The 14,630-nt window shown below is 50.8% G+C and overlaps 1 protein-coding gene across 3 annotated transcripts in view; it reads right to left on the bottom strand.

Annotated features, from left to right (window-relative positions):
• The window catches only part of LOC138521307 (sodium channel protein type 4 subunit alpha-like), a 3,496,387-nt gene that overhangs the window by 878,580 nt on the left and 2,603,177 nt on the right, over nucleotides 1-14,630 (bottom strand). For all 3 annotated transcript variants that reach the window (XM_069634046.1, XM_069634045.1, XM_069634044.1), the window contains one exon: nucleotides 1,328-1,454. In XM_069634046.1, coding sequence (XP_069490147.1) covers nucleotides 1,328-1,454 — 127 coding nt within the window. The remainder of the gene's footprint in view (nucleotides 1-1,327; nucleotides 1,455-14,630) is intronic.

The raw sequence follows: 14,630 nt of genomic DNA, 5'->3' as shown, positions 1-14,630 counted from the left end.
ATACCGCCATGTTAATTCCACACCAGCCAAGTTGTAATGAGGCCCAAAAAGACTGGATCATAGTGGGATATGGGTACATTTCTCTTCACCATTTCCTAAGGCTTTGCAGCTTCCTGCAAAAGGAAAACTCCCATCTCAATATTGTGTTGGAATTATGAGATGCTGTAACCCCAAAGTACCCAGAAACTATAGACTTGACCTCAAACTAGGATTCTAGTCCCATCTTTTTCCCTCACTTTAAGAAGACTACTAACTTGCTTACATTTTTTCTTTTTCCCTCCCAATGTATTAAGGCCTCACTTCACTGTCTTTTATTTTGTTTGTCTTTCATTAAGTATTGTGTTGCACATTTATGTGATTGTCAAGCTGTTCAATAGCATATGCTTGTTTTATTCTATGTGCACTAAAGTCTGGATTGGTGAAATGTGTTTCACTAGAATCTTCAACTAAACTCTGACTAGCCATCTTGTACTAGGCTTCCTTGCAGTTCATGATCCGTTTTTCTTTGTTAACTCACTTTCCAAGCTCTTGCCTAATTTGTTAATCTGGCTCCTTATAAATCTGCATCCAATTCAGGGCATCTACAGAGACTAGTCGACGCAGTATGCAGCCGAAGACTAAGTCATTCTTCCCATTTCCTATCCATTACAAAGCTCTCATGTCCTTCGTTAGAGCAGCTCAAAGCCTCAAATGCCTTAAATGTCCACAATTGAAAGATTTCCAACCACTGTCCTATCAATACCATCTTAGCCATCAACATAAATACCATCATCTCCATACCCTGCAATTTAATTTTTAAATGATTTTTTCTTTGTGTTTTATAATGTGCAACATGTATTAAAGATATGTCAATGTGCACATAAGGAAGTGCTAGAGAGGAGATGGGATAGATAAGAGCAAGCAAACAGACAGGTTCACAGAGACAAATAAAGTTACATACCTTCAAGGTGATAAACTTTTCCCCACCTAAAAAAAACATATCCCTGTCTTGATACAAGTCAACATTCTATTAGTAACGTTAGAAGATAACGGTGTAATTAATTTAGCAAGGTTTACACAGTGATTATATCACGTCATACACACTCTGGGAAGGCCTTCTCAAACAACATTGCATTTAAGCCATTCCAGAATTTCAGGTCAGGTTCTAGATTGAAATTCCCTGAGCTATATCCACTGGGACCAATAGTAATTGCCATGACACAATGTTTGTGAACTATGTTCTTAATCCTTCACCTGACACATTAGTGTCTTGTCTTAAATTAAGTAATTTTGTTTTTTAAATGAAGCAAATAAAATGAAGCATAGTGTTGGGAGTCTCGGTACTCACCTTCTGTAAAGCACTCCTCTGGACCTTCTTCCTCCTTGTGCTCGGCTGCATCTTCTTCCTCTTCCTCCACAGGAGGTTTGTAATTTGCAGTACTGGCTATGGAGGAATCACCATCGTTTATTTGTTTCTGTGAATATAAATGAAAAGTTAACAATACATTTTACAAAGTAATTAATTGTTCAAAAATATTCAAGGATGCAGTTAATCATACCCAAAAATGATGGCCATACATTTTGTTTTACTTCTGAATATGAAATTCTCATTTGTCTTTAATATAAATAAATACACACACACACACAAATTCACTTTTGCCGATTCTTCGATTGGAATTAAGCCTTTATGGCATGTGTTGCACATGGCAATGGGAGATCTACTACTAGACTCAATTTAAGGCTTACCCTTTTGTAAACTTAGTCTGTCCCCTGCTGTGATGTGATCATGTAAGACAAGCAGAAGTGCACTACCCAAAGTACAGCTGTGCAGATTCTGCCCTAGCCCTACCGCCTGGTAGGTATTTGCACCAGATGCAGGGTAAAAGGGCAGGCACCCAGCACAGAAACCTACCAGTTACTTCACTACAAATTTAGAAAAAGACTCTGTTACCCGGGGCTCAAGGGGTTAATGCTCATGAGCCCCCTCCGTTGTAAAGGCGGAGTTTAGAGTGGGCAAGGGAGTTATGGGGCACGTGCGCAGCCAGCGCCAGTTCCTGCTTGGTTGTAGAAGAATAAAGAAGTTCCTCCTATCTCTCCGTGTGTGCGTCCTTCATTGGGCCTAGATCCCTAGGCAACATTTGGCGACGAGGATTTCTCCCGCACACTGGAGTCCTCCTCCTGCAGCAGCCCGCTCGTGGTGGGCAACCCAGCGAACCTCCTCCTCCTGCTCCACCTCCGCTCAACACGGCACTCCGCCGGTTCCGCCTCGCCGGACCTCCTCCACCGAAGCTCCGCGGAAGCGATACCGCCCACGCCTCCGTCCTGTACCCTGCCTGTCGACACCTGGCCGTTGAAGAGGCCTGAATCGGCAAAAGCGGCGGACTCCCTTTGCCGGGCGCCGGGTGCACGTAGGCTCGGCCTAGGCCCGACTACCTCGCCCCACGCGTCGCCTACGCACGTGCGGGCCTCGTCTCCCAGGCGCCATGAGCACCTCCAACCCTGGGTCCAGCCAGGGCTCTCCTCAACTGCCGCGGGCGGCGAAGTCGATTCAACTACGTCTGCCCCCGCCGTTCACCATGACTCCTCAAGCCACCAAAGGCCCCAGGTGGACCGACTGGATGGATGATTTTCGTCATTTCGTGAGAGGATCCGGCGACGGGGACTCCCCCAACATGAGAGACATTTTCCTCAACCTGGTAGGGGGGGAAATCAAAACGGTTGTCAAGGCCATTCCGGCCGCAGAGCAAGATACATTTCCCAAGTTGATTGGTGCGTTGGACAGACTGCTGATTATTGAGGTCAACCGGGACTATGAAAGATATTTGTTCAACCAGTGCACCCAACTCCCGCAAGAGACTGTCGACGAATTCATCACACGTCTACGAGTGAAAGGGGCGAACTGCCAATTTGATGCGTTCTCGCTAGAGGAAGCCATTCGACTGAGGGTAATCGAAGGGTGCCTCTCCCCCGCACTCAAGAAACAGCTACTCAAAAAACCGCTCACCATGCCCGAGGTCAGCGAACTTGCCCGCATTCACGAGAGAGTGGATGCGCAGGCCTCAGCCATGGGACACTCCAGCAACCCTAAAGCAGATACGGGGGAACTTGTGGCCGCCATACTGCCCCCCCGTCAAGGCGACAGGGGCCCTCAGCCATACAGGCCGCCGACACCCTCTTCGACGTCCACCCCGCGTCTACAAAGACAGTGCTACCGCTGCGGGATGTCCTTCCCCCATTCGGGGTCCTGCCCGGCCCTGTCCCAGCGATGCACCAACTGCGGGAGAGAAGGACACTTTCACTCCGTCTGCAGGGAGGGCGTACCTTTTCCGATGCGACCCCAGGCGGCCCCCAGAATGCTTTTCCGGCCGCAGCCCCTGCAGTACAGTCAGCCTAGACCATACCAACAGGGTTTCGGGCAGAGGCGCTACGTTCGAGCGATGGATGAATACCAAGCGGCAGGATACGCCCCACCGTACGATCAGGCTGATCAGCCTAGACACTTCACAGACGAATATGACAACCCTCCTGCAGATTACAGGCCTGAGACCCTCTACCAAGAAGACCAGGCGATGGCCTACTACGCACCGCAGGACCAATACGACCACGACGAGTTTGTGAACCTCATACTCGATAACAAAGAGGCCAGGGAGGCCCCGCAAATCCCGCTCAAGATGGGGAACTGCCAATTTCAATTTATGATTGACTCCGGGGCCACAGTGAACATCATGGGTGAACAAGACTATGATCGTATACCATGCCCACCACAGCTCAATCCGTCCCGTTAAAGAATTTTCCAGTGGGGAGCTGCCACCCCGTTACAGACGGTGGGCCAATTCACCCAATGCCTTCTCCTGAATGGGCGGCAAGTGGATGCGACCATTCACGTGATACGGTCTCTCGCCAGGAGTCGATGCCTCCTCAGCTACCACACGGCGTCGCTTCTGGGGCTGATCGAGATCCACGTGAATGTGGGAGACGTAATCACCGCCGCAGCGGCCTACCCCAGCCTGGGGAACGCTGTAGGATCGATAGCTTCTCATCAGACTCAATCGCTCGTCTCACAAGAAGACATCGTGGGTGCTTTCCCCAAGCTATGCGAGGGGCTAGGAAAGCTCCGGGGACCCCCCATCAGGCTCCACATCGACCCCGACGTACGGCCAGTGCCGCAACATCCCAGAAGGGTTGGTTTTCACCTCCAGGAGACTGTTTCGGAGGCACTCCAGCAACTGCTCCATGACGGCATCATCGAACCGGCGACGGGGCCGACGCCGTGGGTGTCCCCCCTCGTGGTAGTACCCAAGGAAGGGGGAAAGATCCGGTTGTGTGTGGACATGAGGGTGGCCAACACGGCGATTCAACGGGAGAGACACCCGGGACCATGTATCGAGGACATGATTGTGCTGCTGAACAGTGCACAAATGTTCTCCAAACTGGACCTAAATCAGTTGGAGCTCCACCCTGATTCCCGGCCCATAACCACGTTTGCGACCCACGATGGGCTTTTCAGATACCGGAGACTGAACTTTGGAATCTCATCGGCCGCTGAGATTTTCCAGGAGGCAATACGCCAGATCATCCGACCTATAAAAGGGGCGCTTAATTACAGCGACGACATTCTCGTCTTTGGATCGTCCAAGGAAGCCCATGACAGGGCACTTCATGACACTTGCGAAGCCCTTCAGAGAGCCGGCCTCACGCTTAACATCTTGAAGTGCCGGTTCAGTAAAACGAAACTCAAATTCTTTGGACACATCTTTTCCAAGGATGGCATGATGCCCGACCCCGAGAAGGTCGAGACGATCTCCAACCTCGGCGAGCCCCGGCAGGTGGCGGACGTCCGCTCGTTCCTCGGCACGGCAGGATACTGTGCGAGGTACATCCCCCACTACGCCTCCATCACAGACCCGCTGAGGAAACTGCTGCAGAAGGAGTCGTCGTTCGAATGGACACCGGCCTGCCAACAGGCCTTTGCGGACATCAAGCAAGCCCTTGCGGAGGCTCACCGTCTAGCATACTTCAACCCGCTGTGGCACACCGAGGTGGTAGTGGATGCCAGCCCCGTAGGCCTCGGTGCCATCCTGGCCCAGACCAGTGGTGCGGATGTTAACCCCAGACACGTGGTTGCATACGCGAGCCGAGCGCTGTCGACGCCTGAACTAGCCTACTCCCAGGCCGAGAAGGAGAGCTTGGCAGCGGTCTGGGCGTGTGAGCACTTCCACAACTTCATAATCGGCAAAAGGTTCACGCTGGTCACCGACCACCAGGCACTTTTATCACTGTTCGGGAACCCGCACACCAAGATGCCACCGAGGATTGAGAGGTGGGGCATCCGCCTCCAGGAATATGATTATGACATTGTACACCGCCCGGGGGGCGACCTCAACCCCGCAGACTACCTCTCCCGACACCCCGTAGGGGCCCCGCTTGCACGGAAGGGCGACGTCGCGTATGTGCAGTACGTGGCGGCCCAGGCGCTGCCTCCGGCGCTGTCCCTTGAAAGGGTAGCGGCCGCATCGGCAGCAGACCCAACGACAGCCCTGGCGATTAGCCTCACGACGGCCAGCAAGTGGAAAGATCACCACAGAGCCATCCTAGCTCACCCGGGGGTGAACAAACAAGAAATCGAACGGCTAGCCCGTGTACATGGTGAACTTGCGGTGAAGGACAATAATATCCTGCTCAGAGGATGCAGGATCGTCATCCCCGCCACACTCAGGAGCGAGGTGGTCAGCATAGCGCACGAAGGTCACAGAGGAGCCGAGAACACGAAGAAGCAGCTCAGGTGCCACGTGTGGTTCCCCCTCCTGGATGTGGCCGTTGACGAGTGGGTAAGGAACTGCCACGCCTGTCAGTGCACAGCCCCTGCAGAACGTCCGCCCCCACTCCAACATACTCAAATACCTGATCACCCATGGGAACGAGTAGCCATGGACTTCTACGGGCCGACTGAAGCGGGTGACTACATTTTACTCTTCATAGATGAGCACTCAAGGTTCCCGATTGCCAAGGTGGTCAATTCCACGGCGTTCACTCAAGTGGCGGCGACGATAGAAGAGGTCTTCAGTGAGTGGGGGATCCCCAAGTGGGTCAAGTCCGACAACGGACCACCATTCTGTGGACACGAGTTTGGAACACTGGCAGAGTACCTGGGGTTCAGGCACATGAAGATCACACCACGCCACCCCCAGGCAAATGGAATGGCGGAGCGCTTCATGGCGTCGATCAAGAAGACCCTACAGAGGGCACGGCTTGACGCAGTCGATACACACCAAGCGCTATGCCGCCTGTTAAGAGACTACAGGAACACTCCCCATGAGGTCACAAATAAGACGCCTGCCGAGCTCATGTTCCGATATGAGGTGCAAACCCGCATCCCGAGAAGTACGGCGCAGGCAGAGCCGGCCGACCATGATCTACTCCAGAGAGACGCGGCGGCAAAGGAAAATGCAAGGCTCCGTACCGATGCACGGAGAGGAGCGGTGCCGCCGGAGCTCCAGGTAGGAGATGAAGTTCTGGTGCAACAGCCGGTGAATAGAAAGACAGATTCGCGGTTTGCTCCAAGCCCCATGAGGATCGTTGCAGTGAAAGGTACAATGGTGACGGCTGAAGACCAGAATAGGACCGTCACCAGAAACTGTCAGCAGTTCAAGCAATATGCAAGAAGAGAAAACACAGAAGGACCTCAGAGGGCACTCTCACCAGAACCATGGAGGCAGAGGGATGATGAGTGGTTTCCCCCGGAAGGAGATCCCGGGGACATGGGCCAGAGTGGGGCGACTGAAGAGGAGCCAGATCTTGGGACTCGAGGTGAGAGGCCGAGACGACTCATAAAGAAGCCGATGAGACTTGTTGAAGAGTGCTGAGTTATTGTTTGGACACAGAGTGTCAAGTTGATGTTTGGACATATTGTCCGGGGGTAGTGTTACCCGGGGCTCAAGGGGTTAATGCTCATGAGCCCCCTCCGTTGTAAAGGCGGAGTTTAGAGTGGGCAAGGGAGTTATGGGGCACGTGCGCAGCCAGCGCCAGTTCCTGCTTGGTTGTAGAAGAATAAAGAAGTTCCTCCTATCTCTCCGTGTGTGCGTCCTTCATTGGGCCTAGATCCCTAGGCAACAGACTCCCTTTCAGTTCAGTATATTGTATTTATTAACTAACAGTGATTGTTTTTAAATATTTGGGAGGAATATCAAAATAGATACAGATTCAACATTGCAAAACTACAGTATCATTTTTGTTTTGGCAAGGACAAATGTCCCCTGAACAAACTATGCAAAGCAAAATCACATGACTCAATCCAAATTCAAACTCACAACAAAAGACTTTAATTTAAAGCAGGTGTATTTGCCTTGACCAACCCGATTGTTCTTAGATGATTAGAGACATTCAGTGATGATATTTGAGAAGATGAATAACACACTGGAAGGTAAGTTGTGGGGGGGGGGGGATACACCAAAGTGACAGGCACTGGAAGTCAAAAGAAAAAAATATGGGAAATTGGTTAAAAAAAAAAGGGAAAGTGACTAATTGTGATAATAAATGTTGCTCAAGTACATTGAAAAGTGTAAACTATATACAAATTAGTGGTACCACCCAGCGTTGCACAGGTTTGTAGCTGACATGCACGTGGGGGTCTGCTATAGCCTTGTGTATGTTTTATTGTGTCATAGCTTCCTATTTTTGAAAAATAGCAAAATCAGCAATCTCACGAAATCGCCTATACTGATAGCACGGGGCCGGAACGTGCACTACCCTTGTGCAGGGCGAATGGGTGGGGTTTGTCAAATATCACCCTCACCAGTACACCCTAGACTGCTATGCTGACCTTGTGTCCTAACTTCCTATTTTTGGAAAAGTCACAAAATCGGCAATCTCCTGAAATCACCTATACTGATAGCACAGGGTTAGACCCCGCCCTGTGCAGGGCGAATGGGTGGGGTTGGTCAGATTTCATAATCGCCAATACACTCCAGACGGGGGTATGACCTCGAGCCAACATTTCAGCCCACCCACTGTTGTGGGGCTGGAACCAACAATCGCAAATCCGTCAATCTCCCGAAATCGCCTTTGCTGATAGCACAGGGTGGGACCCTGCCCTGTGCGGGGCGAATGGGTGGGGTGTGGTCAAATTTCACTATCGCCAGTATACCCCAGACTAGTATGCTGACATTGGGCCAAAATGTCACCCCACCAACTGTTATAGGGCTGGAGCCAACCCGAACATACAAACGCACTTTCACAAATATATATATATATATAGATAACAACAAAGACAAATTAAGGAATCAGTACTTGTGCTCACAGTTATAAAGGAATCACTAGTAGATGGAAAGATCTTTCAAGAAACACATTCTCTGGATTGAAAGGCATTTACTGCAACATCACTGAATTGATAAAACGTGCATCACTGACTAACAAATCAGAACTAGAGGGTAGCTATTTTAGTGGATGCATCACCTAATAAACATTCTAAACTGACAAATAATGGGTCCTAGGTGCAGGTGTGCCAGGATGCAAACTGAAAATCACTAAAGAAATGGCTTACATTTATCATTATATTTTGAGTATTATTTTTAGCAACAAAATGCTGTACGTTTGTAGGGTTTACAGCCCTACATTCAATGTTCAAGGGTGGAAAGGTACTTCAAGACATTATTCAGAGAAGCTATCTAATGTTATCCAATATTTATAGTGTGCCCATCCCCACCAAAGTGGTTTTATGATGCAGGGCCTTGTCTGCCACGGTGTCGTCAGCCCTGGATCTGTTAAAATGAAGGTTACCTGATAAATAGCAGTATTAAATTCTCAAACATGCAAAAAGAGAAAAAAAATGCAATTGCAAATCATAAAGTATTTTTATATTTAGGAATTAAAAAGAAGTGGAAAATAAATGAAAGGCGACCTATGAAAGAGCACTTAAGGCCTTTTATTTGGATGCTGTTGGAGGCAATAGAAAAGTAATCTAGTCAAACAGGCACCTTTTCAGAAATTAACAGACAATGCCAAAGCCCCTCAAAAATAATTTATTAACATCCTAACTGAACTAAGGAAGCCACAGAGTAACATTTTGAGGACCTCCCGAAATCAAGCCCCCTGGGATGATCTCTAACATTTCTTTCAAGAAAAAATACAAAAGATGTGCCCCTACAAAGAAATTAAATCCTAACATGTTCTGGTTGTGGGGATTTCCCCAGTAACAGTGCCTATGCACATGCTAAATGTTTTACATCTGCAACTTTGGCTTATCCTCAGAAATGTGCTGCTTCCAGCAAACCTTTCCGGTTCCCCTTAGACTTATGTCAACTAATATTTTCAAAAAGACTATTGCTTTGACTCATGGTCATTTGTCACTGTGCTCAGCATTCGTACCCACATCCCTCAAAAAATGTATTGTTATAACCCTGCTGAAGAAACTAAAGGCAGATCGGAGAAACCTGGCAAATTATAAGGTAATATCTAATTGGCCATTCATGGCTAAACTGTTGTAGCGTGTTGACTTTTTGTAATTACAAAATTATATCGCAAACAGTGCTCTCCTACATGGCAACCAGGCTGGATTTTGTCCTAAGCATGGAACTGGATCTATTGTATTAACAGTCCTTCATCACCTATGAGCATTGATGGATGGTGGTTGTAGTGATGCCCTGATTCCTTTCGCAGAAATCAATGCCATTGACCATGAGATCCTGTTGCCTAGGCTTCAGGAAATAGAGTTCCATAGCCATGCTTTGGCCTGGTTGGGCTGTCCCTGACAAAAGCAATCAGGCACTCCTGATTTCCCCCTTTTTAGATTATCTTTCAGTAGGAGCAAATGTGTAGAACCACATTACAACCTATACTATTTAACATTAACATGCTCACATTAAAGAGAATCCTGGAGAAACTAACCATGTCTGTTTAAAACATTGCTGATAACGCACAGCTGCTGATTAGCCTACATCCTGACAAAATGCAGCTTGTAACCATCTTGTATCAAGTCTTCTTCAAGTTGATTTATGGATGGAAAAAAAAGCTGTAAGTAAATGCCTCCAAAACAGAGGTCATGATTGTAGGTATGGCAAGTGCCTCTATTTTGGACTAAAGAACTGAGCGGTTCTGTTTTTACCGGCCAATTTTTCAAAGCACATTTTTTATACCACTGATTATTTACCTTTTGTTTGCCATAAAATGCAGGGAGAGACCCCTGCATGCCCCATGCCCAAATATTGCTGTATCCAAACACATCACCCTGCATTTAGCAACAAAAGAAAATCAGTAAAAACATTGGTGGTGAAAAAAATAAGAAAATGTTACTCACCTTTGGGACTTCTGTACTTGCATCCTTGGGGGTGGAACCAGAGCTCTTTTTGCACAGCAAAAAAATACTTTCCCTTTTTGTGTTGAGGGGTAGGAGTAGCAGTGTGGACGTGGCTAGTCCCGGTGACCCCGCCCCCAGCAACACACGCCAGTCCTTAGAACCACTAGATGTGTCACCTGAACTAGAAACCTAATTTGGTGGATTGCGGGTGAATGTGTTGAGGAAAGGGGACTATGGACTAGAAGTACAGAAGTCATTACAGTGAGTACAATTTTCATATTCATACAAAGCACCAAACCATCCCGGCAGGCAGGAATATATATCTAGCCAAATACGTTTTGAAGAACTGCTCGTCCAAATCTGGTGTCTGACTTGAGGTTGTTTTACCTCTTTTTCATGCCCTCTGTATAATGTGAGGTATGGCCTACAGCCACCACCTTGCCCCTGATGTCTGCCCAGATGGCATTTTTTGCACTGCTAGGTGGTCTTACGATGTTGGGCACTACAGAATTCATCTGAGTGTGCCACCACCTGCTCCGCTAGTACTGTGAGCTCTTGGTCATTGAATTTTGGTTTCCGCATCCGCATATCGGGGACCTTAGACTTGCTTTCCCTGCAGAGATGATTTTGATGGTCTCTAGAAATGGATGGCACTACTACAGGCTGATTTTAAACGGATTGCGTTTGTAAAGATGGCTGCCGCAGTACTTCCTTTTCCTGTGCTGATGTTTTTCCACCAACGGAAATTCCTGTGGCGGATTTAGTGTTGAATAATCCGGTGGTAACAGTAATTCCACTGATAAGTGGCAGATTTACCATTTTTCTTACTATGTTTTTGGCAATAATTCCACTGGACTGAATTACAGTTACTGCCAATGGTGCGTGCGCACTCCTGCCATGTTGTGATACAGCATAGATTCTGTAACACACCACGGTTATAACGGTAATTCCACAGTGGCGGAATTACCACCGTTTCGCAGCCATACTCTTAATGAGCCCCATAGTGTTTATCGTTTTCTGCCTTTTGAACTTTTAAGAAAACCACAGTATCTGCAAGAGGCTGCTGCCTGGGCCGTCATGAGCATCTCCAACTCTCTGCTCACTACACTGACTACTACTGCAAACAAGCATTGGCAAAGGCAATAGTTTTGGCTTTTACTGCTGTTCTTTGAATTTTGCATTTATAGGCACCCGGATACAAGGATGAGAGTGTAAAGTTTGAAAAGATGATGCGATAAGGGGTTCGGGTGTGCAAGAGAATGAGACGGATGGGGAATAAGCAAGGGAGGAAACGATTGAGAGAGGGTGCCATCGATGAAGAGCAAGAGGAAATCTGAACGAAAAAGGTTAAGAGTGAGAGGGTAAGAAATTAAGCAAGAATGTGAGACGAAGGATGAGAGGGGTAGAGAGTGGGGATGGTGTGGGTGGCAGTAGATAGAGTGTAAGTAGGGTGTGTGGGGTAGAGAGAGTAGGGGTATGATTGGTGGGAGTAAAGAGAGTGGAGGTATTGGGGGTAGAGAGAGTGGAGGTAGGATGGGTGGGGGTAGAGAAAGTGGTGGTAGGGTGGGTGGGTAGGGGTAGAGAGAGTGGAGGTATTGGGGTAGAGAGAGTGGATGTATTGGGGGTAGAGAGAGTGGAGGTAGGATGGGTGGTGGTAGAGAAAGTGGTGGTAGGGTGGGTGGGTAGGGGTATAGAAAGTGGAGGTAGGGTGGCTGGGAGTACAGAGATTGGAGGTAGGTTGGGTGGGAGGGGGTAGAGAGAGTGGTGGTAGGTTGGGTGGGTGTAGAGAGAGGGAGTAGGGCTGGTGGGGTAGAAAGAGTGGGGTAGGGTGGATGGGCTAGAGTAAGTGGGGGTAAAGAGAGTAGGGGTAGAGTGAGGTAGAGAGTGTGGGTAGGGTGGAGGTAGAGAGTGGGGTAGGATGGGTGGGGATAGAGAGAATCAGGGGAGGATGGGTGGGGTAGAGACAGCAGGGGTAGGGTGGGTAGGGGTAGAGAGAGGGGTGGGTGAGGGTAGAGAGAGGGGTGGTAGGGTGGGTGGGCAGCTGTAGAAAGAGTGGGGGCTAGGGTCATGAGTGGGGTTAGGGAGACTGGGGGTATGATGGGAGGGCGGGTGGTGGTAGAGAGAGTGATGGTAGGGTGGATGGGGTAGAGAGAGTGGTTGAAGGGTGGGTGGGTGGAGGTTAGAGAGAGTGATGGTAGAGTGAGTGAGGGTAGCAAGTGGTAGTATGCTAGAGAGAGTGGCTGTAAGGGTAGAGTGAGTGGCAATATGGTGGGTAGGGGTAGGGAGAGTGGCAGTATGGTGAGTGGGTGGGGGTAGGGAGAGTGGCAGTATGGTAGAGAGTGGCAGTAGGGTGGGTGGGAGGAGAGGAAGGGTGGGTGGGAGGGGGTAGAGGGAGTGGAGGTAAGGTGGGTGGGAGGGGGTAGAGGGAGTGGAGGTAGGGTGGGTGGGAGGGGGTAGAGGGAGTGGAGGTAGGGTGGTTAGGAGGGGGTAGAGGGAGTGGAGGTAGGATGGGTGGGAGGGGATAGAGGTAGTGGAGGCAGGGTGGGTTGAGGGGGATAGAGGGAGTGGAGGCGGGGTGGATGGGAGGGGACAGAGAGAGTGGTGGGGTGGGTGGGAGGGGACAGAGAGAGTGGTGGGGTGGGTGGGAGGGGACAGAGAGAGTGGTGGGGTGGGTGGGAGGGGACAGAGTGGCAGCGGGGTGGGTGGGAGGGGGCAGAGAGAGTGGTGGCAGGGTGGGTGGGAGGGGGCAGAGACAGTGGAGGCGGGGTGGGTGGGAGGGGGCAGAGACAGTGGAGGCGGGGTTGGAGGGAGGGTGCAGAGAGAGTGGGGGCGGGGTGGGTGGGAGGGTGCAGAGAGAGTGGGGGTGGGGTGGGTGGGAGGGTGCAGAGAGAGTGGGGGCGGGGTGGGTGGGAGGGTGCAGAGAGAGTGGGGGCGGGTTGGGTGGGAGGGTGCAGAGAGAGTGGGGGTGGGCGGGTGGGAATGTGCAGAGAGAGTGGGTGCGGGTGGGTGGTAGGGTGCAGAGAGTGTGGGGGTGGGTGGGTGGGGGCAGAGAGAGTGGAGGCAGGGTGGGTGGGTGGGGGCAGAGAGAGTGGAGGCAGGGTGGGTGGGTGGGGGCAGAGAGAGTGGAGGCGGGGTGGGTGGGTGGTGGCAGAGAGAGTGGAGGCGGGGTGGGTGGGGGAAGAAAGAGTGGAGGTGGGGTGGGTGGGTGGGGGCAGAGAGAGTGGAGGCGGGGTGGGTGGGTGGGGGCAGAGAGAGTGGAGGCGGGGTGGGTGGGTGGGGGCAGAGAGAGTGGAGGCGGGGTGGGTGGGACGGGCAGAGAGAGTGGAGGCGGGGTCGGTGGGAGGGGCAGAGAGAGTGGAGGCGGGGTGGGTGGGAGTCTCAGAGAGAGTGGAGGCGGGGTGGGTGGGAGGGGCAGAGAGAGTGGAGCTAGAGTGGGTGGGAGGGGGTAGAGAGAGTGGAGCTAGGGTGGGTGGGAGGGGGTAGAGAGAGTGGAGCTAGGGTGGGTGGGAGGGGGTAGAGAGAGTGGAGCTAGGGTGGGTGGGAGGGGGTAGAGAGTGGAGCTTTTATAGAGTGGAGGTAGGTGTCACGTCGTGAGGGCGACTGACTAGCCCTGCATTGTTGTTGTGTGGGAGGGCTTGTGTTGGGGCCATATCCCAGGGGAAGTGATGTTGGGGTTAGGGAGGCGGGCGAGGGGAGGAGATGGCAGTTCCAGTATGTAAGGGGAATTCAGAGGACTTTAACTGAAGCCGCTCTGCCACTCATGTCTTTATTGTCCCTCGAGGGGACACCCTGTGTGCGTGTGGCTGCCGGACAACAACACCCCAGCACCTGGACCTTCCGCTGGTAAGGAGGTCACAGGGTCCAAGAGCAAGGGCTACACTAGTGTAGCAGGAATGCCACCAGATCCTGGGTCAGCCAACCAGCAGCCCATAGCTAGAAAGAAAAGGCACCATACCACATGCCCAAGATGTCGGATCAGGAGGCCTCCTCCACATCATCTGATGGCACGCAGGAAGGTGTCCCAGGACCAGCAAACCCTTCAGGAAGTGCCTCGCAGGCACTACACCTGCCCCACGCCTTTGACTTGCGAGACACCAGTAATCTGGGGCCCCGATGGGCTATTTGACTAAGGGACTTCAAGTTCTACATGGGGGCCATAGGACTCACAGACGATGCCCGCCTAAAGAACACCTTGTTCATGGCAGTCGGGCCGGCTGTACGAGACATTGCAGGGGAGCTACTCAACCTGGAAACGGCATCATATATCAAACCTGCATGAAAAACTGTCCGAATATTTCGCACCCCACACCAACATAGACTATGAGAGGCACATCTTTCATACAACACGTCAGGACAAAGA

Source organism: Ambystoma mexicanum, chromosome 13 (genome assembly GCF_040938575.1).
Source record: "Ambystoma mexicanum isolate Mex_15411 chromosome 13, UKY_AmexF1_1, whole genome shotgun sequence".
NCBI lineage: Eukaryota > Metazoa > Chordata > Amphibia > Caudata > Ambystomatidae > Ambystoma > Ambystoma mexicanum.
This window is presented reverse-complemented; position numbering and strand designations above follow the sequence as displayed.